General features: G+C 48.1%; 2 protein-coding genes and 1 non-coding gene across 9 annotated transcripts in view; 2 read left to right on the top strand and 1 right to left on the bottom strand.

Annotated features, from left to right (window-relative positions):
• The first annotated feature begins 51 nt into the window (after window positions 1–51).
• On the top strand, window positions 52–19,443 carry LOC114766585 (nuclear pore complex protein Nup205-like). Of its 2 annotated transcripts, XM_028957517.1 has the most exons (43): window positions 52–102; window positions 809–951; window positions 1,030–1,201; window positions 1,678–1,822; window positions 1,936–2,095; window positions 2,630–2,858; window positions 2,976–3,140; window positions 4,123–4,298; window positions 4,391–4,507; window positions 5,228–5,365; window positions 5,476–5,626; window positions 6,249–6,457; window positions 7,205–7,387; window positions 7,479–7,529; window positions 8,015–8,224; window positions 8,434–8,671; window positions 8,785–8,974; window positions 9,867–9,987; window positions 10,070–10,151; window positions 10,239–10,412; window positions 11,113–11,237; window positions 11,324–11,438; window positions 11,514–11,663; window positions 12,407–12,478; window positions 12,743–12,900; window positions 12,984–13,064; window positions 13,416–13,607; window positions 13,688–13,895; window positions 13,967–14,065; window positions 14,523–14,671; window positions 14,761–14,952; window positions 15,029–15,150; window positions 15,789–15,927; window positions 16,043–16,169; window positions 16,472–16,542; window positions 16,974–17,105; window positions 17,375–17,480; window positions 17,856–18,022; window positions 18,281–18,410; window positions 18,516–18,620; window positions 18,707–18,765; window positions 18,851–19,035; window positions 19,305–19,443. In XM_028957517.1, exons 1-42 carry the CDS (start codon window positions 75–77, stop codon window positions 19,001–19,003), a joined length of 5,934 nt encoding a protein of 1,977 aa, XP_028813350.1. In that variant the 5' UTR covers window positions 52–74; the 3' UTR covers window positions 19,004–19,035; window positions 19,305–19,443. The 2 variants fall into 2 exon arrangements, with proteins under 2 accessions (XP_028813350.1, XP_028813351.1); XM_028957518.1 differs by lacking the exon at window positions 19,305–19,443 and having other exon boundaries at window positions 18,851–19,181.
• On the top strand, window positions 3,579–3,681 carry LOC114767529 (U6 spliceosomal RNA). The gene has a single exon (XR_003742957.1). It is a non-coding gene; the product is annotated as a U6 spliceosomal RNA (small nuclear RNA).
• Window positions 19,444–21,516: 2,073 nt separating the features above from the next.
• LOC114766593 (FYVE, RhoGEF and PH domain-containing protein 4-like) overlaps window positions 21,517–24,022 on the bottom strand; it is a 21,498-nt gene continuing 18,992 nt past the window's right edge. For all 6 annotated transcript variants that reach the window (XM_028957549.1, XM_028957553.1, XM_028957550.1 and 3 more), the window contains 3 exons: window positions 23,940–24,022; window positions 23,561–23,701; window positions 21,517–22,852 (listed from right to left, as the gene is read on the bottom strand). The exon at window positions 23,940–24,022 is cut by the window's right edge and continues 64 nt beyond it. In XM_028957549.1, the coding sequence (XP_028813382.1) occupies window positions 22,571–22,852; window positions 23,561–23,701; window positions 23,940–24,022 (506 nt within the window). In that variant the 3' untranslated portion in view covers window positions 21,517–22,570. The remainder of the gene's footprint in view (window positions 22,853–23,560; window positions 23,702–23,939) is intronic.

Raw genomic sequence — 24,022 nt, 5'->3', positions numbered from 1 at the left:
CTTTCCGGAGGGGAATATTTTTTTATTCAGGCACGCAGGTGGGCAGCCTCGTCGCGGCCACGCCGGAGTTCAACATGGCGGCGCAGATGGCGGTAAATTCGGGTACGCTCTTAACTCTTCAGGTCGAAAGACGTCGCCGCCTTTTTTAAAACTCGGCTCGTCACTTTATTCGTCCACTCACGTCGCCTGTCGGGCCTTTTTGTTTTAAACGTTGAATTGCGAAGTACGGACGCACCGGTTCGATACGTGCGTTGGTCGTCGCGCAAATAATTCCCAGATAATATGCCGGTCTGTGTGTTCTTCTGTTCCATATTTATTTATTATCTCTTCTTAATAAACCATGTCCCGAAGTGTCGTGCCAAAAACCTGTATTTCTGTGACCGTGCAGAGAAGCTAAATCTTTATTGCAATTGTCACTTTTCGAGGATAATATACAAATAATACACCAGGACACGTAATATATACATATCACTCTGGAATAAGTACTAAACGAATACAAACTGCACTGGATTTTTACAGATTAATGCACACAGTGAAATGGTTTTGCACATTTATGGAGATATAGCACATCTTTTATGAATAAAACAGTATTTAATTACTTTTTCTTCTTCTCATTTATGTGGGAAGTAAAGGTTTCCTTTGATGCTTTGTGGAACGCTCATATCTGCCAATGTTCCTCTGTTATTTGTTCACCCGCTATTTAGTATTGACCGGAGTGCAGTATGTTGTTGAAGTGGACGCCAGGGCAGGTCTAGTCCTCATCTGGAGATCATGGTCTGACGTCTGCGTGGCTTTGTCTGTTCTGTAGGAGCCAGTCTGTGGGGTCCGCTGAAGGAGTTATGGGACACGGTGGAGGGAGCCATATGGAGAAAGCAGCTGGAGAGTGTCCACCTGCTGGACCTGCAACTCAAGAAGCACAAGCCACAGTTTCTCAAGCTGTTCGAGAACCCGGTTGGTGGCTAACACACACACACACACAGAAAACCTTTGCAACTTCAGGTGATTGAAGTCTTTGTTTTGGTGCACAAGTCGAAGAGCATGGAGCAGAGGGAGAAGGTGCGGAAGGCAAGCACAGAGGGCATCGCCATTCAGGGCCAGCAGGGGGCGCGTCTCCTCCCAGAGCAGCTGACGGCGGAAGCCTTCATCCTCAGTGACCTGTTCGACTTGGGAGAGCTGGCAGCCCTGGAGCTGCTGTTGGCAGGTGACGTGCCACACCAGACACTCGGTGGAGATAATGTTTTAGGGGAGGGGGCGGGAGATTTTCTATAGGGTGGTAGTAGCCTAGTGGGTTACACACTCGCCTATGAGCCAGAAGACCCAGGTTCAAATCCCACTTACTACCATTGTGTCCCTGAGCAAGACACTTAACCCTAAGTTGCTCCAGGAGGGGGACTGTCCCTGTAACTACTGATTGTAAGTCGCTCTGGATAAGGACGTCTGGTAAAATGCTGTAAATGTAATTTTCTGGCTGGACAAAAGCATGAGAAACGTGAAGCAGAATGACCAGAACACTCTTTACACCCATCCACTGCAGGACCATATACAGGCCTGGGGAACTCGTATTAATAGTATCTCACATTCGCATTTTCACCATAGGGTCCCGTAAATGTTTATAATAAACAGTTAATTAGTTAAAACCACACATACACACTCTGACTGTCGTTTCTCTTTTTGTAGGAGAGTTACAGCAGCCTCATTTCCCTGGCCTGACTCGAGGCCTGGTGGCGGTGCTGCTCTATTGGGATGGGAAATGCTGTGTGGCCAACTCACTGCGGTCTCTCATCCAATCACGTCATGGCAAGACCTTCACCCTGGACCTCAGGTAGAACTGCGTTATTGTTCTCGTATACAGGTATCGGTGTGTAGTTGTTCCCTGGATTTTCACGACCCTGGATTTCCTTCTTTTTCCTTCTCCTCTATCTCTTTTGGGCCAAGTGATGAGCTGGTGTCCATCACCACTCGCTTCACCGACGAGCTGATTGCAGAGGGGCTGACGAAGCGCATCCTGAAGCTGGTCTCCGAGATCAGCACGACTCGCGAGTTTGAGCGTTTGCAGAAGGAGAGAGGCCTTGGAAACGAGAAACACAGGAAGAAGGTGCCGGAATGTTGATTCTTGACTCACTGTGAATCTTTTATGATGCTATTTTTAATGTTAGTGCTCAGTTTAATGTGAAGTTGACGTAATGTTAAAATCTTGTTTTGATATGTTTGCTTTCGGTGTGGTCTCAAATAATTAGGGCCCTGCTGAAAATGTGGAATCCGCCATAAAACGCGGGATTTTGTATAATTGGTGTTTCTGGCTGCTGCAGCACACTGCGTGTGTTTCTGGTTGAGGCAGGGCGTCCACATGCCTTTAAAAAAGGAAGTTTGTGTAATATTGTCAAATAGTTCTTTTTAAAAAGCAAAGCATAAATGCCCAAGCACTTTGTTCAACAATGTTATTAAATGTGATTTATCATATTGCAGGTCCTCTTTTTTCCCCACCCACTCCATAATCACATAGATTTAGGTGAATAAATAGGTTTATAAAGGAAAACATGGAATTTAGAATAATTAAAATGGAAAAAAAGGGAAAAATAAAACTGATTTCATAGAGACCTAGATACTAATTTCCCCTCGTCTCTCCCAGGTATCTGACCTCATTAGAGAGTGCCGCCAGTCCCTGGCAGACTGCCTGTTCGCTTGGACCTGCCAGTCTCCCCTGAGCAAAGATGACACCCTGGCTCTGATTGGCCACTTGGAGGGGGTGACGGCCGAATCCGACGGCGCGCTGGACAGCGTGAACCTCACCCTGCTCATGGCTTTACTCTACTGCTTGGACATGAGCTTCGTGGAGCAGGGCACCGAGGACAGAGACGGTACACACATGCGCGTAAACGCTGCCGCGTCATGCTGAAGCGTTGTGATTCCGCCGGCCTGAGGTGACTGTGTGTGTGTGTGTGTGTGTGTGTGTGTGTGTGTGTGTTTATATGCAGATCTCCTGCAGGCCATGCCGCTGCTCACCGAGCGGGACTACGTGAACGCAGTGCACACGCGCCTGATGGACGGACAGTCCTGGCAGCTCCCTGGGCTGCAGGCGGTAGTAAGACTGGCTTGGTCCCTGTCCCTCCGGGCGCTGTCCCAGCTGCCTCAGGGCTCAGGTACGAGTCTTCTGCGTTTATGGTTTTATGGCCGGGTTGCTTTGGCGTGTCCTACGCTGTAAATAAAAGATTCCTACCAGACGCCCTTATCCAGAGCGACTTACAATCAGTAGTTACAGGTACAGTCCCCCCCTGGAGACACTCAGGTAGTAAGGGGGGTTTGGACCTGCTCTTCTGGTTCATAGGTGAGTCCTACTCACTGGGCTACTACCAGCAGGTCTCTGTTTGAGACAGGCAGATTGTGTCCTGTGACTGTCTGGTTTTCTGTCACAGTCTGTGGGGTCATGGACGTCCCTGACGCCTCTTCAGTTCTAATCGCACCGGTGGATCACTTCCCCACAAGCTCCAACCCTTGCCGGCCACATGTTCAGCCATTTCGCTGTTTTCTAGCTGTACGCGGTGACCCACATTACACAGTGCTGTCTTCGTTGATTCTGCTTGCTACGGCTGCACGTATACTAAAATTGGGTCGATACAGAGAAGATTAGCATGGCCCCTGCAAAAGGATGACACGCAAATCTGTGAAGCGTTCCATATTTTAGGGGGCAGTGGTGGCCTAGCGGTTGAGGAAGGTTGCCGGTTCGAATCCCGATCCGCCAAGGTGCCACTGAGCAAAGCACCGTCCCCACACACTGCTCCCCGGGCGCTTGTCATGGTGCCCACTGCTCACTCAGGGTGATGGTTAAATGCAGAGGACAAATTTCACTGTGTGCACAGTGTGCTGTGCTGCTGAGTATCACATGTGACAATCACTTCACTTAACTTACTTACTTACATCACTTTACTTAAAATATGCTTATTTCTGTCATCTTTTTCATTAAATGCAGAAAGCTGATCACCAAGATTAATTCATATTTAACTTAATCATAGGTCATATAATCGCCGAGCCACACTCACACATGCCAGGTTACATAGTGAACGCAAAATTGGAGTAAAAAAGCTAGTTTTGAATGTCATTGCGTATGTCGTGTTTTTGCCGCAGCTCTGGTTGAATACACCGAAGCAGATGAGGCACTGGCTGACCAGGCCCTGATGGGTGGAGTCTTCCTTTTCCTCACTGAAGGCATTCTGGGATGTGAAGGCTTCTCCCAGGAAGAGTTCTACGCCCGCCGGCTTCATGCCCTCGTCACTGACTTCCTTGCCCTCATGCCCATGAAGGTAGGGGCCTCCAGGTAGATCTGAGATGATCTGACGAATCCAGAAGTTGACAAAATGGCCGCATGTGTGTGTGTGTGTTCGCGTTCACGCAGGTGAAGCAGCTGCGTAACCGTGCTGATGAGGATGCCCGGCTGGTGCACATGGCTCTTCAGATGGGCAGCGAGCCGCCCGCTTCCATTCGCAAAGACCTGGAGCACCTCATGATACTTGTATGTGTGCACGTTAAGGGTGTTCAAATGCTACTGGGAGCCAGTGGGGCGGATCCGTCTTATATTGTAGAGAAGGAATCTACTCATGCACCTATTAGAACACCCACACAGTAATGTGTTTCAGAAATCTAACCTTGATTTAATAAAGGCGTGGACCACGATCTCCATGGTGACCTAGTGGTTAAGGAAGCGGCCCCGTAATCAGAAGGTTGCCAGTTCGAATCCTGATCCGCCATTGAACAAAGCACCGTCCCCACACGTTTACATTTATGGCATTTATCAGACGCCCTTATCCAGAGCGACTTACAATCAGTAGTTACAGGGACAGTCCCCCCTGGAGACACTCAGGGTTAAGTGTCCTGCTCAGGGACATGATTGTAGTAAGTGGGATTTGAACCTGGGTCTTCTGGTTCATAGGCGAGTGTGTTACCCACTAGGCTACTACCACACACTGCTGCCTGGGCACCTGTCATGGCGGCTCACTCAGGGTGATGGGTTAAATGCAGAGGACAAATTTCACTGTGTGCACCATGTGCTGTGCTGTGAATCACAGTGACAATCACTTCACTTTATTAATTGAATCTAGTTGAATCTAATTCACGCCACTAGTGCATATACACATTCACACCCAGACACAGCATGGTATGCACACGCAAAGTTAGTGTGCAGTTTGCATGAATTATAACTATTCATAATAATCCTTCTTGTTCGTGAATGCAGATTGGTGAGTTCTACAGCAAGGATCCCTTCAGTCTGGAGCTTCCTCTGGAATTCTGGTGTCCAACCGAGTCTCTACAGCACACCACTCTCACAGGCTCTTATCTGGGCATGGCGTTACAGAGGCCCCCCCACAAACAGGTACACAAAGTGGCCGCACGCACAAACCACCTTGTCAACCACAACAGTGGGTAAAATAAGCGCGTGTGTGTGTGTGTGTGTGTGTGTGTGTGTGTGCGTGTGCATTTCAGGTGGTTCTGTCAAAATTTGTGCGTCAGATGGGCGACCTGCTGCCTCCCACTCTCTACATCCCGTACCTGCGCATGCTGAAGGGCCTGGCTAACGGCCCGCAGTGTTCACACTACTGCTTTAGCTTACTGAAGACCAATGGAGCTCCGCACGGTACACACACACACACACACACACGTGCGCCTGTCTACCTCAGCACCCACTAGAGGCGTGAACCTTCACTGGTCTCACAATACGATTCGATTACAATTATCGGTGAATCACGATGCATTTCATCAATGTTTCTACATTACTTCACATTATAATTATAAAGTGAGATGAGAGTTAAGGCAGACATCCGACGGACATCCGAACCGGGTGTTTTTCTGGCATTTCTGGCATGCTCTCATATATATGCTGCATGCAATGTTTTGCCAGTGAATTGCCAATAGAACGCGTATAATGTTCAGAGAGTGTTTATTTCGACCGTCCGTGTGGATAAGTGTGGGGGCTGTCAACTGTAGGGCCTGTCAAAGCCCATTGAGACATACTATATGTGATTTTGGGCTATATAAGAAATAAATGTTGAGGCCATACTCCTATCCTACTCAGATTAGGCCATTACCGGCACTACTTTTTACCGAGAATCTTTATACCACTGGCAGAAAATCACCAAGCAACGTCATTATGAAATAATCGATTATGGTTCTGCATTGTGATGCATCGATTATGAGCTTAATTTCAACTCCCCTAACGCCCATACAGAATTGAAATAAATGCAAACTGTTCTTTACAGGAGAGAACCTGGCAGGGGCTGTGGCAGGTAACCCTGTGTCGTGGGAACACCTGTTCCATTCGCTCATGCTCTACCACGAGAACCTGCGCAGGGATGTGCCGAGCGCCCACATACCCCACTACAGACACACGCCCATCAGGGGCATCACACAGCGAGAGCTGGATGGCCTGTCTGCGTTCCTGCAACTCCTCACCACCATAATCACATGGGTAAAAAAAAAAAGTAATATACAATGAGACTGTCATGGGTCGTGTTCTGTTATCCGGTATGGATTTTGGGTGTAAAAATCATGATGCTAATATACGGTGAGACTGTCGTAGGTCGTGTTCTGTTATCCGGTATGGATTTTGGGTGTAAAAATCATGATGCTAATATACGGTGAGACTTGTGGGTCGTGATCTGTTATCTGGGATGGATTTTGGGTGTAAAAATCATGATGCTAATATACGGTGAGACTGTCGTAGGTCGTATTCTGTTATCCGGTATGGATTTTGGGTGTAAAAATCATGATGCTAATATACGGTGAGACTGTCGTGGGTCGTGTTCTGTTATTCGGTATGGATTTTGGGTGTAAAAATCATGATGCTAATATACAGTGAGACTGTTGTGGGTCGTGTTCTGTTATTCGGTATGGATTTTGGGTGTAAAAATCATGATGCTAATATACGGTGAGACTGTCGTAGGTCGTATTCTGTTATCCGGTATGGATTTTGGGTGTAAAAATCATGATGCTAATATACGGTGAGACTTGTGGGTCGTGATCTGTTATCTGGGATGGATTTTGGGTGTAAAAATCATGATGCTAATATACGGTGAGTCTGTCGTGGGTCGTGTTCTGTTATCCGGTATGGATTTGCAGTTTAAGTCGAGTATTTTGTGTGAGAAGCTGTATTTAAAGGGCATCAGTGTTGTTAAAATGCACGTGTGAACAGATTTGCTCTGATTGTGTGTGTTAGAGCGAGAACGCCCGCCTGGCTCTCTGCGAACACCCCCAGTGGACCCCTGTGGTCGTCATGTTGGGCTTGCTGCAGTGCAGCATCCCACCGGTCCTCAAAGGCCACGTGTTGCATGCGCTTGCTGCGTTTGCCAAGTCGCCCGAGATCGCCGCCTCGCTCTGGCAGTCGCTTGAGTACACACAGGTGAGCACAGAACGTTTCAGTAACACACACACACACACACACACACACACACCATTTAAAGACTTCAAACTAATCAGCTGTCTTTCTTCAGATCTTGCAAACGGTGAGAACACCAGGACAGAGACAAGCAGCTGGCATAGAGGTGAGGCTGAGCTGACGTGAGACCAAGTGAGGGTGTGTGTCTTGTGTCTGTGAATTTATTGTGATTAATCACATGGTTGTGTGTAGCTTTCAGTAAAAAAAAAAAAAAAATCTAAATTGGTTATCTATGTCACTATCGCAGCAAGATGTGGTACAATTAATTTTTAGCTGCAATGTTCCAGTGCATAAAAAAAAAAAAAAACTGAGTACCAACATTGTCCATAGCAACAGAACAATGTTTTTCCGTTTGTTATAATGCACCTATTTCTTAACCAACATTAACTTCAGACAGTTCCTGTAGATGTGGAAAAAGATGACACCTTAGTACGATTTTTCCATTTTCCTGTGACCCAAGGTTTATATGCATGTGCATTCAGAGCCACTCTTTCAAAACACGCAACCCTCGATTTACTGGTCCGCCAGGCCGCCGCTGGCCTGTACCGACGCGTTAACCGCGGTAATTAAAAGCCTCCCTTCTGTGTGCAGGTGGAACTGAACGAGATCGAGTCGAGCTGCGAGGAGTACCCCCTCACGCGGGCGTTCTGTCACCTCATCAGCACTCTGGTTGAGAGCGCCCTGCCTGTAAACCTGGGGGCGGGCCTTCGCGCACCGGGGTTCCAGCCGTACCTGAACTTCCTGCGGGACGCAGTCTTCCTGCCCTTCCCTACCAGAGCTTACCGTCGACCTGCTGAGAAGGTTTCTGTTCCCTGCTATTTCATTCTGTAATTAAGTATTCTTACAAGTCGTCATAGTTTATTATTGCGTATTAATCAATCAGGCCCTCTTAACGTGACATGAAGGGCTGTAGTGTTGGTGTTCATCTACCACAAGGACAAATCAGTACTGAATTCTTCCTTGTTTCCTCGTCTGACTTTAGCTCTGTGACTCCTCCTGTCTCTCTGCAGTGGGAGGTGGCGAATGCGGTGTTGGAGGTCTTCCATAAGCTGCTGAGGGACTATGAGCCTCAGCCGTCAGACTTCCTGTCCGAGACGCTGGAGCTGCAGGGTGAGACCGTCCCGGCCCACAAGCCCCCGGGGCACAGCCTGATGTTCCACCTGCTCAACGACTCTCCCATGTTGTCCCTGTGTCTCAACCTTTTGCACGAGGGCGTCCACCAGCTGGACACGTACGCGCCAGTCCCTGGTCAGCAAACGTCTCCATTTACCTGGGACTGACTAAAACACTTATTTATTTAGTAATCAGTTTTTCAAATCAATCCTGTGTGTGTGTGTGTGTGTGTGTGTAAATGTGTGTAGGCAAGGCGCAGATGGAGTCGGCTGTGCTGCACTGCCTGTGTTTGCTGGATCTGGCCCTGCAGAAGCAGACGGTGTTCATGAACCTGCTGAGAGAAAGCCAGTCGTCGCTGCTGGTCACGCCGCTGGAGCAGCTGCTGCAGGGCGTCAGCACACACAGCCGCAGAGCGGACCACCTCACTAACGTCGCTCGGTATGTACTTGCACACACACACTAGAGGGCAACAACTTTTTTTTTTCCGATTGACTTATGCGTTATTTGAAGACGTCACCTTCTCGTGCGCAATCCCAGCTGTCAACTTGGCATTTTAAATAACAACTATTTCTTATATAGCCCATAATCACATACAGTATGTCTCATTGGGCTTTGACAAGCCCTACAGTTGACACCCCAACACACTTGACCCTTCTGCACACAAGAAAAAAACTCTACGAGTGATACAGAGAGGGACCCCCTTCCAGGGTAGAGTGAGCCTGCAAGTGGTGTCAGTGCAGGGCTGGTGAAAGTTTGTCCAATAATAAAAATAAAAAAGTCCTACAGTTGTAGGGTTGGAGAAGTCCAGAGTGTAGTCCAGTTTCCATCCCCATTTCCAGCTGTCCCTTGGTATTCCAAAGCCCACCATACCACATCAGTTTACTGTCCGCACTGCACGCATCATCATCACCATGTGTCTATTGTGTCTATTGAATGCAGATAATAGACCGTGCAGTTCATTTTAGGGCAGTGGTGGCCTAGCGGTTAAGGAAGTGGCCCCGTAATCAGAAGGTTGCAGGTTCGAATCCCGATCTGCCAAGGTGCACCTGAGGTACCACTGAGCAAAGCGCCTGTCATGGCTGCCCACTGCTCACTCAAGGTGATGGGTTAAATGCAGAGGACAAATTTCACTGTGTGCACCGTGTGCTGTGCTGCTGTGTATCATATGTGACAATCACTTCACTTTATGGTGAAGAATAATCCTTTCGCAAGAAACAGAAAAAATGTGTAACGTGTCATCAAAACTGCCTTTCTGTTAATGCACTAATACACACACACCCACACACACCCTCCCAGGTTCAAGACTGAATTCCATATAAATCCTTTTCAGCTACCTGTACCACAGTAATTCCAACCCAGAAGCTGCGTTTCAGAGCGCCAAGATCCTGGGCCACATTGCACGCTACCCCAACATCCAGAGCCGCCTGGTGGGGGACTTCACACACGATCAGGTGGGAGCGGCCGGGCTGTGGCGCCACCTTTTCACGGTGTATGCTGGTGTCGGCCGTGGTCTGAGCAGAGTTTGTGTTGCAGGCTGTCAGTGAGAAGCTCATGGCTGGATTTGTGGAATGTTTGGACAGCGAGGAAGCGGAGGAAGGAGTGGATAAGGCAGACGGTGAGATTATGGACTTATTTATGATAGAAATATGGTGAGCTATTGACATTTACGCTCTAACATCGATTGAAATGATTACGTTCCAAGATTCTGGAGGAGACGACCCAGCAAAACGCGTGTCCCATATTAGACACGACACCCAGATCCACATCCTGAACCTCCTCATTACTTCGCTGGAGCTGAAGAGCCCCAACTTGGCTCTATACCTGCTGGGCTACGAGTTCACGAAGCCGGTGTCCTCCACCAACCTACAGGACCCTGGTAAGACACACAAACATCACATCGAGTCATCAATATACCACAAACTTTTTCATGTAAGCACTAGCGGTGCAACGTTGTTCAGTAAAATACAGAAGTCCAGACTGCCCTGCACGGTCCAGTATGCCGTTATGGTCCATGGGATTTAGTTTTTTCTCTTCATTTTGAAATTAGTCCTGAAATGTCCAGGGATTTTTGCAGGGACGGTCTTTAGTCCATCGGCGCTTACAGTTTAGCCTGCCAAGCTGTAATTGCCAGTAGGTGAGAGCCCCTTACCCTCGAGTTAATGTTTAATCACTGTTGTGCCTCCGTGCAGCCAAAGAACAACTGTGTATCGTAAATGCTTTTGAAAAGACGTACCGTGGCACTTTAGATCAAGCACAAGAAGATAACCTTATGCACCGTACCGAAAACTAACCAGAACAGAGGTTCCCCTGTCACACCCCTAGTAAACACCCATTTACATTTACAGTTTTTACCAGATGCCCTTATCCAGAGCGACTTACAATCAGTAGTTAGAGTGACAGTCCCCCCCTGAAGACATTCAGGGTCAAGTGTCTTGCTCAGGGACACAATGGTAGTAAGTGGGGTTTGAACCTGGGTCATTGGTTCATAGGCGAGTGTGTTACCCACTAGGCTACTACCACCCTATGTCTTCCCCCAACACGAGTCTATGCATAACTTACAATATTCCATCACACAGGAGTGCTTGGCTGTCCGCGCAGCTGCTTGCATGCAATTCTGGGTCTCCTGCGGAGGGGCAGTGAGAGGCGATCAGGACCCGAGATCACGCAGGAGGCTCCTCACCTGGCCGAGCTCTGTTACCAGGTAAAAGATATATACACACTTACACATACTACTCGGGGCAACCAAGCAGGTTGTGTGTGAAGGCTCATCTTCTCTCTCTGTTACAGGTGATCTACCTGCTCTGTGCGAGTTCGGAGACATCTGGTCCCACCATGCGCTACCTGAGGACCAGTCAGGACTTCCTGTTCTCCCAGCTGCAGCACTTGCCCTTCGTACTGCCAGGTCCGTCTGATTCACTCCTTTTAATTTGAACACATGCACGAATTTTTTTAAAAAAAAAATTGTGACTGTCTCTAGGCAACCAGATTGCCGGACTTTACCAGATGTCGTGGTTGATGAAGGCGGCTGCCATTGAGCTGCGAGTGACATCGCTCAACCGCCAGCGCTCGCACACACAGCGCCTCCTGAGCCTACTGCTCAATGATCAACCACACACCCAGCACCTAGGTACACTCACACTCGCTTGGTCAAGCCACGGCACGGTGTGCAAAGGCAACGACAATGTTTAGAAATTACTTGGCTAATGCGTTATGTAGAATCTTTTTAATAATTTTTTTAAATATATATTTATTGCGGTAATTTTCCAGTTAACAGACATACAAAATCACAAAAACAAAACACATCTCCTTCAGATAGATTCAATACAGCAGCCCACCACATAACTGCACAGGCAAAAAAACGTCAGTAATACATTTTTACTCAATGTAACATTGTGAATAATAATGACAACAGAAATACAAAATATGAATATATAGTCACCAAGGTACTTATAGCAAGAGTGATAGGGGGAGTGGAAATAAATATAGAGATAGTGCTGACATTTGCAAACATATTTGTTCTCTATCGGTAACTTTAACAAGAGAAAAGAAAATAAATGATGACATAAAATAAAAAGCTGTGTATTAACACCTACATTACGACTACAAAGTTTCAATTAGCATTGCAATTATCAGAATTCTTTAACAGGTGATTGAAAAGAGGCCTCCAAGAAGCTTCAAATAGATCTATATTTCCAGACATACAATATCTAAGCCTTTCCACATGAAGAGTGTTATGTAGAATTTTATCTACAAAATTAGTTAATGCTGCAGTAACACTTGTGTTCGGAGACGTGGGATAAATCCAACAATAAACACATGATTAATTGTACTGTTTTTTTTTTTTATGTATTTTTTTGTGTGTCTGTGCAGACGATGGTGAGGTGGGTATGGAGGAGAACCGAAGGTCCCTCAGCTTCCTGCAGTTTGACACAACCTCGAAAGGTCAGTCTGCACAGTATTTGTGGGAATCAACATTTCAGAGACAGCATTTACCAGACGCCATTATCCAGAGCGCCTTAACATCAGTAGTGACGGGGACAGTCCCCCTGGAGACACTCAGGGTTAAGTGTCTTGGTTAAGGGTTACGTTTGAACCTGGGACTTTATGCACTTCAGGTTTTGAGGTGATTATTTGCCGCTAGTCTGCAGTGATGTAGCTGAGTCGCGTAAACAGTTTTGTGACCTCCTCTATCGATGATGTCACCAGTGCGCAGGAAACTGCTCAGCATCCTGGACGCAATCGACTTCACCCAGGAAGTGCCGGAGCTGCTGCAGCTGGACTTCTTCGAGCGCGCTCAGATCGAACAGGTCATGTCCAACTGTGAGCACGTCAATGAACTGGGACACACGGTGTGCAACGTGAAGGTGTGGCCACTCTTCCCTCGCTGACTTGTCCCAGTGTTTATTACACGGCCCGTGTTTAATTTACTCCGTCGTCTGAATTCCAGCTGCTGCACAGAGTTCTGGTTGCTGAGGTCAACGCCTTACAGGGCATGGCTGCTATTGGACAGAGGCCTTTATTAATGGAGGTGAGGCCTTTGTAATTAGACATAACATTTGTTATGTATGTATGTATTTATTTAAAAAACATTCAAAGGGCGGTTATTAAAAGTGAATTCCATGGATCGGTTTCTCATTCATGGATTAAGCCTAGTCTTAGAGAAGTTCTCTTTTAGTCTAGGACTAGTCAGTTCTTGAACGGCAAACTGACCCTAGATGTTTAATGTTCCAAATCCCTTGATTATGCTAATCAGCATTTACACTGAAATAGACATTGCATGTCATATTTTATAGCTTCTAAATCCAGGTCCTGTAGGAATTTTTGTCTAGTCTCCTGTGCAAATGGCTGAGCTCACGGTGACCTCGCATGTGTCTTGCAGGAGGTTAATTCCATCCTGACCCAGGTCGTGGAGCGGAACCGCATGCGCCGCAGCCTCAGCGCCAAGCGCCACGTGCTGCAGAGCTGGCGCGAGCTGGTGGAGACCATCCTGAGCGCCTGCCCCACCGACCTAATCCCCGCCGACCAGAGGCAGCTGATCATCCGAGACCTGCTGCTCGACCTGCACGACAAGGTGGGCCGTGGCCTGGACTGTTTAGGGGCTCAGATCTTTGTTAGTGGAGCCGTTTAACTCATTTGATTGATGGTGCACAGGTGTTATCAGAGGATGCAGCAGGGGATTTGATGCCAGTCGTGGCAGGCGTGGTCTTTACCCTCACAGCACACCTCAGCCAATCGGTGCTCTCTGAGCAGCAGCAAGGGGCGGGTCAGGATGGCGTGACCTCATCCAGCTTTGCCTCCATCGCAAACTCCGCCCTGCACCTTGTCCTGCGGAAGCTTCTGGACTTCATCCTCTGCACTGGTGGGTGGCCACACTCCCGGGGGGGGGACGGTGGCTGACCAGCATTATTTATTTATTCATTTATTTTGCAGGTGGGGGTTTCCAGCGACTGCGGGCTCACCTGTACGGGGCGTTGCTCTACTATCTGCAGATCGCCCATAAACCCGATGAACCAGATACGCTGCAAACTGGTGCGCAGACAACACACACACACACACACGTACAAATAGACTTACAGTCAGGGACATTAATATTGGGACATTCAGTGGGGCAGTGCTGGCCTAGCGGCCCCGAAATCAGAAGGTTGCCGGTTCGAATCCCGATCCGCCAAGGTGCCACTGAGCAAAGCACCGTCCCCACACACTGCTCCCCGGGTGCCTGTCATGGCTGCCCACTGCTCACTCAGGGTGATGGTTAAATGCAGAGGACACATTTCACTGTGTGCACCGTGTGATGTGCTGCTGTGTATCACAAGTGACAATCACTTCACTTTCATATACTGATGTAATTCCTACACCGTTTACCTGGTTTTGATTTAAATACTTCATAATAAAAAACAAAAAAAGATAGATCAAAACTGTTAGAACTTCCAATGTCCCTCTGTTCATGGACCTGACCATATACTGATAAGCGTTTCTGCATCTATAGCCGGCCACTCCATGTGGGAGCGCTTGACCGCTCCTGAGGACGGCTTCACCAAGCTACAGCGGGAGAACCTGGCGATCGTCGAGAGCTACGGCACCACCCTGATGGAGGTGGTTTGCCGAGATGCGGTCGATGGGCACGAGATCGGCAGGGTGTGTGCACCTTCCCTCCCTCCCTCAAGCTATTCCACTTCTGAAACCTCCTGTGTCGCCGTGTACGAATCCCGTTCTCTCTGGCCCAGATGCTAGCGCTGGCTGTGCTGGACCGCGTCCTGTCCATTGACCGCCAGTCCCAGTGGCTGGTGTACCTGTGTAACAGCGGCTACCTGCGCGTGCTGGTGGAGAGTCTGAAGCAGGACGATGCGGCGCTGCAGACGCTGCTGGGCCCCCAAACGCCGCTGATGAAGCCGCTGTACATATACGAGTCCAAGATGGTGAGAACGCGCCTTTGCTTGTATGATTCCTTCATTCTGAAGTGTTTCTGATTATTTCTGTCTGTGTGTTTTATAGGCATTGCTGACGCGTGTTGCCAAGTCCCCCCAGGGGGCGCTAGAGCTTCTGCGTTGTGGCCTGGTGGCTCAGCTGGCGGACTGTCAGGTTTTCCACATGCTCCCTGAGAGCAACTCACACAGGTGAGTATGAGGACCAGCGGCACCCAGCCCAGGTTTTATTACGAGCCTTAATATAGGAAATGCTAATGAAGGATGTAATAGGGTGTTAGTAGCCTAGTTGGAAAGTGAATGTGATTGTCACATGTGACACAGCACAGCACCCAGTGCACACGGTGAAATGTGTCCTCTGTATTTAACATCACCCTTGGTGAGCAGTGGGCACCATGACAGGCGCCCGGGGAGCAGTGTGTGGGGACGGTGCTTTACTCAGTGGCACAATGGCGGGTCGGGATTTGAACCGGCAACCTTCTAATTTACGGGGCCACTTCCTTACACGCTAGGCCACCACTGCCCCAATAAGATACTGCCCCACTGGTAAGATACTCGCATAGGGGTCGAAGAGCACAAGGTTTCAAAACCCACTTACTGCCATCGTGTCCCTGAGCAAAACACTTAACCCTGAGTTTCTCCAGGGGGGGAATGTCCCTGTACCTACTGATTGTAAGTCTCTCTGGATAAGGACGTCTGGTAAATGCTGCAAATGTAGTAAAGCTTGTGGCATTTTTAATTGTTTAATTAGTCTTGTCTATTGTGAATGTGTGTTTTCAGGGTGTCTTTCTGTGTTTGATTTCCTGACAAATGAATGAATGTGTCTTCAGGGTGTTTGGACCGAGGGACTGCTCAGGATTTATTCCGTCTCCTCTGGACCGGTACAGACAGATCCTGCTGCCGGCACTCCGGCTGCTGCAGGGCATCCTGACCTCCACTGCCACCCACCACCAGCAGGGGGCAGCACAGGTAACATCTGTTTTTTTTATTTTTTAAAATGTTTTATGGGTTTATTTAGATCAAGAGCAACATCCATTTTTCTGAACAGTTACTATACAATGTTGTGTGTTTTGTGTATGTGCAGGTCTTGCAGTGGATAATTGTTCATGCAGACACCATCCAGACCATCATGCGCACACAGGACTTGAATATGGGAGCCCTGCAGGAGCTCTCTCTCATCACAGGCATCATCAGCAAGACTGCACTGCCTGGTGCGTTAGAAATCCACACCACACAATTATACGATTATTGGCGATTGGCCGAGAAAATTTCACCTCGAATTTGTGTGTGTTTTTATCCGATGCCCTCGAATTAAATAAATATCCATGAAACGAGCATGCCGGAGAGGGACTAGCATGTACATCATGCAGTTGAGAGATGCACGAACGCGACGGGATGAGAGGCAGAGAGAACGCCTTTTTTTTGGCCATATTGCCCAGCCCCACGTTCAGCAGCAGCATCACCCAAACATGCACGTGCTGGCCTATAGCCCGGTTTACTGTGTATGTGACAGGTGTTCTGGAGATGGGTGACATCAACAGCACAGCCATGGTCGAGTTCCAGGGCCATGTCAGCAGATTCCAGGTATCAAGTCATCTTTTTCGAAATGTTATCGAATGGTGATTTTCCATTATTATATTCACAGCCCCTCCCCGGCCTCCCGGGGGACCCCAAGTTTACATGAGAGACACACCAAGTTTGCTAGAAAATGTAAAAAGCAAGAGCAGGATGAGACAGATGCACGAAGTGATTCAAATTTGTCCCTATCAAAGCGAGCACCATAAAAAATTTAGCAAAGCCTTTGAAAGACCATCACTGCGAATGATAGTTTCGAGAGGGGAGTAAATTTGTTCAGATTTAATGTGAATATTACATTTTAAATTTATATATATATATATATATATATAATCACACACACACATACAAAAGAAAATATAGTTTTGAATGGTGAGCAAAGTTGTTCAGACATAATATTCATATTACTATTAACCCTCGGTTTCCTGCCCCGGGCATAGCGGCTCTGTCTGTCTCTGCTTGGCCGGTTGGTCGGGACGGAGCGCGTGCGGCTGCTGAAGCAGATGGAGGAGGGGGCGGGTCCCGGCGACCCAGCTGAGCGCCGAGAGGAGATGGAGGCGGCCATGCAGCAGGTACCACACAGGCGAGAGCGAGATGAATTACGAATTCTAAATCCATACGGAAAAAAGCGGCCCAGTTTAACCTGCTGTATATTTCCAGGGCACTAAATTAATAATGTGTCATACTCTTCATCTTGCATTGTATATATAATAAATTTAATTGTGGGGAAAAAATATTTAATTCGATAATTGGCCTTATAATCGTAGCAGAAACGTAGCTCCACACCTCGGTTCTAAAATCACCAGTATGGCCTCGTGTGACAGATGAATCTGTTTGCCAGATCTGTGCTAATATCATGGAGTACTGCCAGACCCTGCTGCTGCAGAGCTCCGCTGATGCCCACTTCAGCCTCTGCCTGTTCAGCCCCACGGCCAACGAGTCTGCGGGTATGTGATGCATCGATTACGAGATTCACTTCAACGCCCGTGTGTGTGTGTGTGTGTGTGGACTATTCTGCATCGATGCATTGTAGAACATGATTTACATTTACTGCATTTACCAGACGGCCTTATCCAGAGCGTCTTACAATCAGTAGTTACAGGGACAGTCCCCCCCCCTGGAGACACTCAGGGTTAAGTGTCCTGCTCAGGGACACAATGGTAGTAAGTGGGATTTGATCGATAATCGTATAGTGAGACCAGTGAAGGTACACACACACACACACACACACACACACACACACTCCACCCTCTTCGTGAAGCCAGCGAGCAGCCATTCGCGAGAAGCCTGCTGAAAACGGCATGCCTGTGTGCCCCCGTCAGACGCGCCTCCGCCCGCTGTCGCCTGCTCCCGCGTGCCCAGTCTGGGCCTGCTGCTGTACCTGCTGAAGAACAGCACTGCCGATTTCATCCGTTACCATGACAGCCACCGACAGAACCTGGGCAAACTGCAGGGCCTGGACCAGCTCGCTCCCGAAGAGCTTAAAGAGGTACACGCACTCTTATTACTGGGGTGTGTGCGTGGCTCTTCCCCCCCCCAGTATGAACCACATACATTCACATTCATTCATTGGTCAATAATTCTTAGTACCTCACTACCTTTTGAATATTTATAAATCAGACAAGTAAAAGGCATTTAACATGGTTTAATGTAAGGCAAACTGGCTGAATTTCACATTTTCATTCATTAAATATGAGCTTGTTTGTAATACCTCCAGTACAAAACAGGATTTGTGGTTGCGTTGCAGCTGTGTCAGGCGCTGGTGTCCGGATCAGGGGCGGTGGAGAAGTTGCCGTCGGTGCAGCGGACTCTGCTGGCCAAACGGCGCCTGGTGCAGCTCGTCAACAACCGGGCGAAGCTCTTGTCACTCTGCTCCTGTATCCTAACCCGGTCCTGACCTGGGACCAGAGTCGCGTTACTCGTGGCGGGGGGGGGGATAACAGATCAATTCGATTATTTTCATTGACCACGCCCCTCCTCAGACGTTATTGAAACGTCTCTGTTCGTCCTCTGGCGCCATCTGGAGTATTACCTGAACTACTGTACGCCCACCGACCCCAAGGACTCCCTGTTGCCAGGATACAAAGGTGAGTGCCGATGCGAACCCTTTCCGGCGCCTTCTGCCTTGCGGGGGCGTGTCTGTAGAATTTGATTCGAGTTCCGTTTTCTCCAGGCTCTGCCGGGGGGCGTGGCCTAGGCTTGTCTCAGGTGACGCAGCAGGACCTTGAGCAGGTGAGGGGTGCTTCAGAGTTACGACCTCTGTGCCCCGATAGTCATGCGGCGACGTTAAACGTCCTGTTTTCGTGTTTGTCTTCAGCTGCAGAGCGACGTGGCGTACAGCTTCAGCGACCAGGTGCAGCGGAAACTTCTGGACGTCGAGACTCTCTTCAGCAAAGGCCGCTCCCGCTGCACCTTCGTACAGGCCCTGGTCCGGCGGATCCGAGGCCTGATCCGTCAGCACAAGAGCTGAAACCCAGAATGCTCCTCACTTCCGGGTCAAAGGTCGCAGTCTGTTCTTGCAACTATACAGATAGACTTAATGTTTTCTATTTGCTTCATTTATACAACAAACTTATGAAATTTTACTTGTGGAATTTTTTTTTCTGGCTTTAAATGTAGATGTTTGTCAAATAAATTTTCTAAATTGACTCTTGAAGAAAATGTTGTCTATTTTTCCAGATTTCCCAGCAAAGACGGAAGTTAGATGTGGTAGTAACGTGTAACGCGTTCCTGTTCGATGCTTGATTTCTGGCTGTGCCTGCTTATTTCAGCCAGATCCTGAGGTGGTGAAGTATCTGCTATTTACCTGGACAACTCGCAGCTCTCTCCTTCTACAACAGCCCACAACCTTGGCGTAACAATAGACAACCTTCTCGACTCACATCAGCAACCTTTCCCGCTCATGTAGATTCCTTCTCTACAATATCGGATGAATCTGCCCTTATCTGTCAACCCAGGCCACCCAGATACTGGTTCAGTCCTTAGTAATCTCACGACTGGACTACTGTAACTCCCTTCTAGCTGGTCTACCAGTATGTACCATCTGACCTCTACAACTAATACAAAATGCAGCAGCACGATTGATCTTCAACCTTCCCAAGTTCTCCCACATCGCCCCTCTGCTACGTTCCTCCACTGGCTCCCAGTAGCTGCACGCATCAGGTTCTAAATACTGAATATTTAGATGAACTTGTAACCTTCTTCTTGTCTGACTTCTGTATAGAAACTAGAACAGAGTGAATAAAAAGATTGTATTCATAGTTGGGGGTCCTAATGAACCAGAACTGACCACTTCATCCATGGTAACATGGAAGCACGTTGCAAGTTGCTCTGGATCAGGGCGTCTGCCAAATGCCTTAAATGTTAAATGTACCTGTTCGATTGGCTGGGCAATTTGCATAAATTACACAAGCAGCGATTCATGACACTAAATTATCACAATGTGACATTGTGGTTTTAAACTGACGAGCGTTGAATGAAAACCACGACACACAAGAAATGATTAAATAATACTTGACTTTTGCATTTTATTTTTTTGTTTCTTACAAGGTACACTTTGTATAGGAGGGTAAAGTGCTTTGCTGTTCCAACCATCTTACAGACCCCCGTGGATCAGTGTCCGAAATAACCTTTTTTTCTGTGGGTGTGGCCTGACCCCGCCCAAAAAGTGACACTAATCCGCGTGAGGCAATTCGGAGCAAACTGGATTGGTGCAGAGTGACGGCGTCAGGTTTGTTGAGACTGCAAAGCGACCTGAACCACTGTCCTTCAGAACAGGAAGGGGATATGATTTTTAGTATTTTTTTTTTTCTTCTTCATGCGCAGCTTTTCAAGCGTTCGCTGGAAGCCCCTCCCAAAACTGTTCTGTTGGAGGGTCAGAGTTCTGCCAAGTGCACTTCCAACTAGGCACAGCCCAGTGCACTAAAACCATAAAAACGTGGCCTGGTCTTCTGTTCATGGGATCGTGTTGGACGAAAAGGAAACACAGATGAATTACCCAGAGAAAAAAGGAACAGCGAGTGAGAAAAACAATAAGTGGGAAGTACAGCATGTTGGAGAAGTGGGTCACAATAAAAAAAAAAAAAATTAACTCCAATAAATAGCCCTGATGCTGCTGCCCGAGAACTGAGCCGCCTCGATCTGAGGGGGGAAGAGGGGTCACGTTTTTAATAGTCCCACGTACCTTCGTATCGCATCGTTTTCTGGCACTGTACAAATAGCAAAAAACTAGCAGGTTCACTTTAAATGCATGATGGGAAATCAAGAATAAAAACACTGATTCGATTTCTGTGGTCAAGGTCACTGGTCTACATCTTCGATGGATGGTTAAACTGACTGGGTTGCCAGGGTGCAAATTCTAGGCTTATGGTGGTTGACCCCACCCACAGGACAATAATCACTGATTGCTTGGAGATTTGGTGACCCCGAAGGTCAACCATCCAACTCAACACCTATGTGAGATATTGGAGTCTGCAGAGAACATCTCCAATGGCAGATGAGGAAAGATCTTACTGTGAACAATGGAGTCCATCCCTACAATAAAACCACAGAGACTAGAGAACCTGGAATGGGGAGCACTGAGGATGTCCTGGTGACCAACATCATAGTTGGTCCTGTGTCACCAGAAAACGAGTTCCCCGAGCCTGTCTCTGGTCCTGCAGTGGCTAGAAATGGTGATAGGTGTAAAGAGTGTTGTCGTCATTCTGCTTCGCCGCTCAGAGAGCTCAGACGGTCGGATCAGGAATTTGTCCCCTTATGACATCATAAAGGGGAAAGGTTACATCCCGTTTCTCATACTCTTTCAGCCCAGAGAATTTCCCACCCCTCCTCTAAAACATTATCTCCACCGACCGTCATGGCTTCCAAACGTGTGCAGCATTGCAGTTGCTCGGTGTTTGGGTGTAAAAATGAGCAGAAATTTATTTTTTAAAGTCACTCTGAAGAACCAGCGGGTTCATTTAATTTTCACTGAAAAAATGCACCAAACGTTGTGGTTGGTGAATGGTGGTGATGACGTAATTTCCGCGAATGTCCCCTCAACCTCTATTGGCCGCTCTCCTCCTCGTCCCGCCTCGCTCCGCCTCTTTAGCATTTAAAGCTACAAGATGGTGAAATGGCACATCCTGGTAAATCTCACTGTGGGACTGGACCAACGCGGTTGTAATTCTGCACCACGGCTGAACCTCGGAAAGAGACGTCAGAGACAGTAATAGGGGACGCTAAGCCTGAAAATTATAATAGGGGACCTTTAAAACGCAGGCTGGAGGTGATACTGATAGTAAATAACTTCAAAGGCCCAAATACAGAAACACAAGAAAGCATTAAGGACTGAATTAAGGTTCATGATGTCATTAAGTCATGCACATTATACTTCTATAAATTACTTTAAATAATAAAATTAATTACAGGTCTTCTTAAAAAAAAAAAAAAGTACAATTAATGCTCCCATGTCTGATTGTGCCGTGTCTGTTTGGAGGAAGATCCCATTTAAGACAATAGAAGTGACAGCAGTAGTTGTCCACGGCGGAGACATGGTGGCCATGGACCAAAAAGGCGCGCTGTGTACAAACAGGAGAAAAACAAATAGTACAGCAACAGCCGCCAGACTCCGCCCATCTACGCCGGGGGCCGGAGTATGTGCTTCGAGGCCCCGCCCCCTCCGCTGGTACTTTGTCCAATGTCAAGTTCCGGGCTCCGGTCATCAGTAGTTTAGCTTATTGGAGGCGGAGTGAGGATCTGCTTTTCGGTATAAAAATGAGCCTGTGACGCGGCTGTTTTATTGCGGCAGTCTGACTTACATACACACACACACACACACACACACACACACTCACACACTTACACTCATCTGATCTGAGATCTGTGACTGCGTTTCCAGTGAGCCAGCAGGGATCTGGGTGCAGGTAGTGTTAAACCAGGTCACCGGGCGGTCAGTGTTAATCCTCCTTTCTAATCCAGGTTCTGGTGCGGGGCGGTTCATTCCGGCGGCGGGCGTGTCTGTGTGCTACCGTAACCAATCCAGGGCGCGAAGTGCCGTTTACTCGCTCGTATTTCCTCGCATCCCGTCTGCGCTGGGCTCCTGGGCGAGCTCCGCGGGGTGGGCGGAGTCCAATATCTGGTGGTCGCGGACGGGCACCTCGCCGGTCACCGCCACCCGGATGACCCGAAGCCAGCGCTGCTTGACCTCCTCGCTCTCGGCGCCGAAGCTGTGCAGGGACTTGGACTGAGTGAGACGGAAGCTGGCCAGGGCGTCGCCGGATCGCTGCGTGTCCTCTACCATGTAGCCGAGCAGCGGGATGGTGCCCTGAGCCTTCACGTCCTAAAAGAATAAAAACAGAGCGGGACATTGAAGAGTCTTCTGCTACGATTATTAATGGAATTTGGTGGATATTTGTAGCATTTATGGGAATATGAAGATTGCATTATAATACTATAACAACATTTCTTCTTCATTTTTTGACACTTTTTGTTTTCGTTGGACATCTTCAAACTTTGGTAGTAACCTAGCGGGTAACACACTCGCCTATGAACCAGAAGACCCAGGTTCAAACCCCACTTACAATCAGTATTTACAGGGACAGTCCCCGTCTGGAGACACTCAGGGTTAAGTGTCTTGCTCAGGGACATGATGGTTGTAAGTCGCTCTGGATAAGGGCGTCTGGTAAATGCCGTAAATGTAAATCCGTGCCACCGTATCGACAGCGTAGGGCTGCGTTGTTTAAAGCGGCCAATTTTAACCAATTTGTTGAACATTTTTTCGCGATTTACCATTTGACAGCCCTACACAGTACGATGATTTACGTACACGGCCCAAAGTTGGGACACGCCTACATTTTTTTTTACATTATGGACCAAAACTGATGACGCAGGACTATGAAATAAAGCACACGAGGTTACGTAATAAACACAAAGAAAACTGAAGATTTGCGTCCCTCCAGTTCAGGCCCCAGACTCGGGGGCGTCCAGACGTTTTGCGTACGTGATTTATTGCGCTCGTGTCCGCGGCCGTGTGTGACTGTGGCCTCACCTGCGGTGCTCCGTACAGGTAGAGCACCAGGCCCTCCGTCTCCGGAATCACGCACCAGACCTTCTGCGAGGGTTTGTTCTTCTCGGAGTACTGCAGGAAGCCGCACATGATGCTGCTGCCCGAGAACTGAGCCGCCTCGATCTGAGGGGGGAAGAGGGGTCACGTTTTTAATAGTCCCACGTACCTTCGTATCGCATCGTTTTCTGGCATTTTACAGTCACGTAACGGTCCTACATTTAACATATTTCACCGATGTTGCCAGACTGAAAGCAGAGCTAATAAACGGTTTATTAACATATAAACGGTTTCTGGCAGTAAAATAAACACACCGGCCAAGGCCGATGACCGATGGATGGAGTTCGTATATAGAACCGCTCACCTCCAGGATCCCTCGCCTTTTCACCCCCGCGTCCTCGCTGTCGGTGTGGCCGGTCAGGATGCAGTAACAGTCCCGGCAAACTT

The sequence above is a fragment of the Denticeps clupeoides genome, chromosome 17 (assembly GCF_900700375.1).
Source record: "Denticeps clupeoides chromosome 17, fDenClu1.1, whole genome shotgun sequence".
Taxonomy (NCBI): Eukaryota; Metazoa; Chordata; class Actinopteri; order Clupeiformes; family Denticipitidae; genus Denticeps; species Denticeps clupeoides.
Note: the sequence above shows the minus strand (reverse complement) of the source record. Positions and strands in the feature narration are given on the sequence as shown.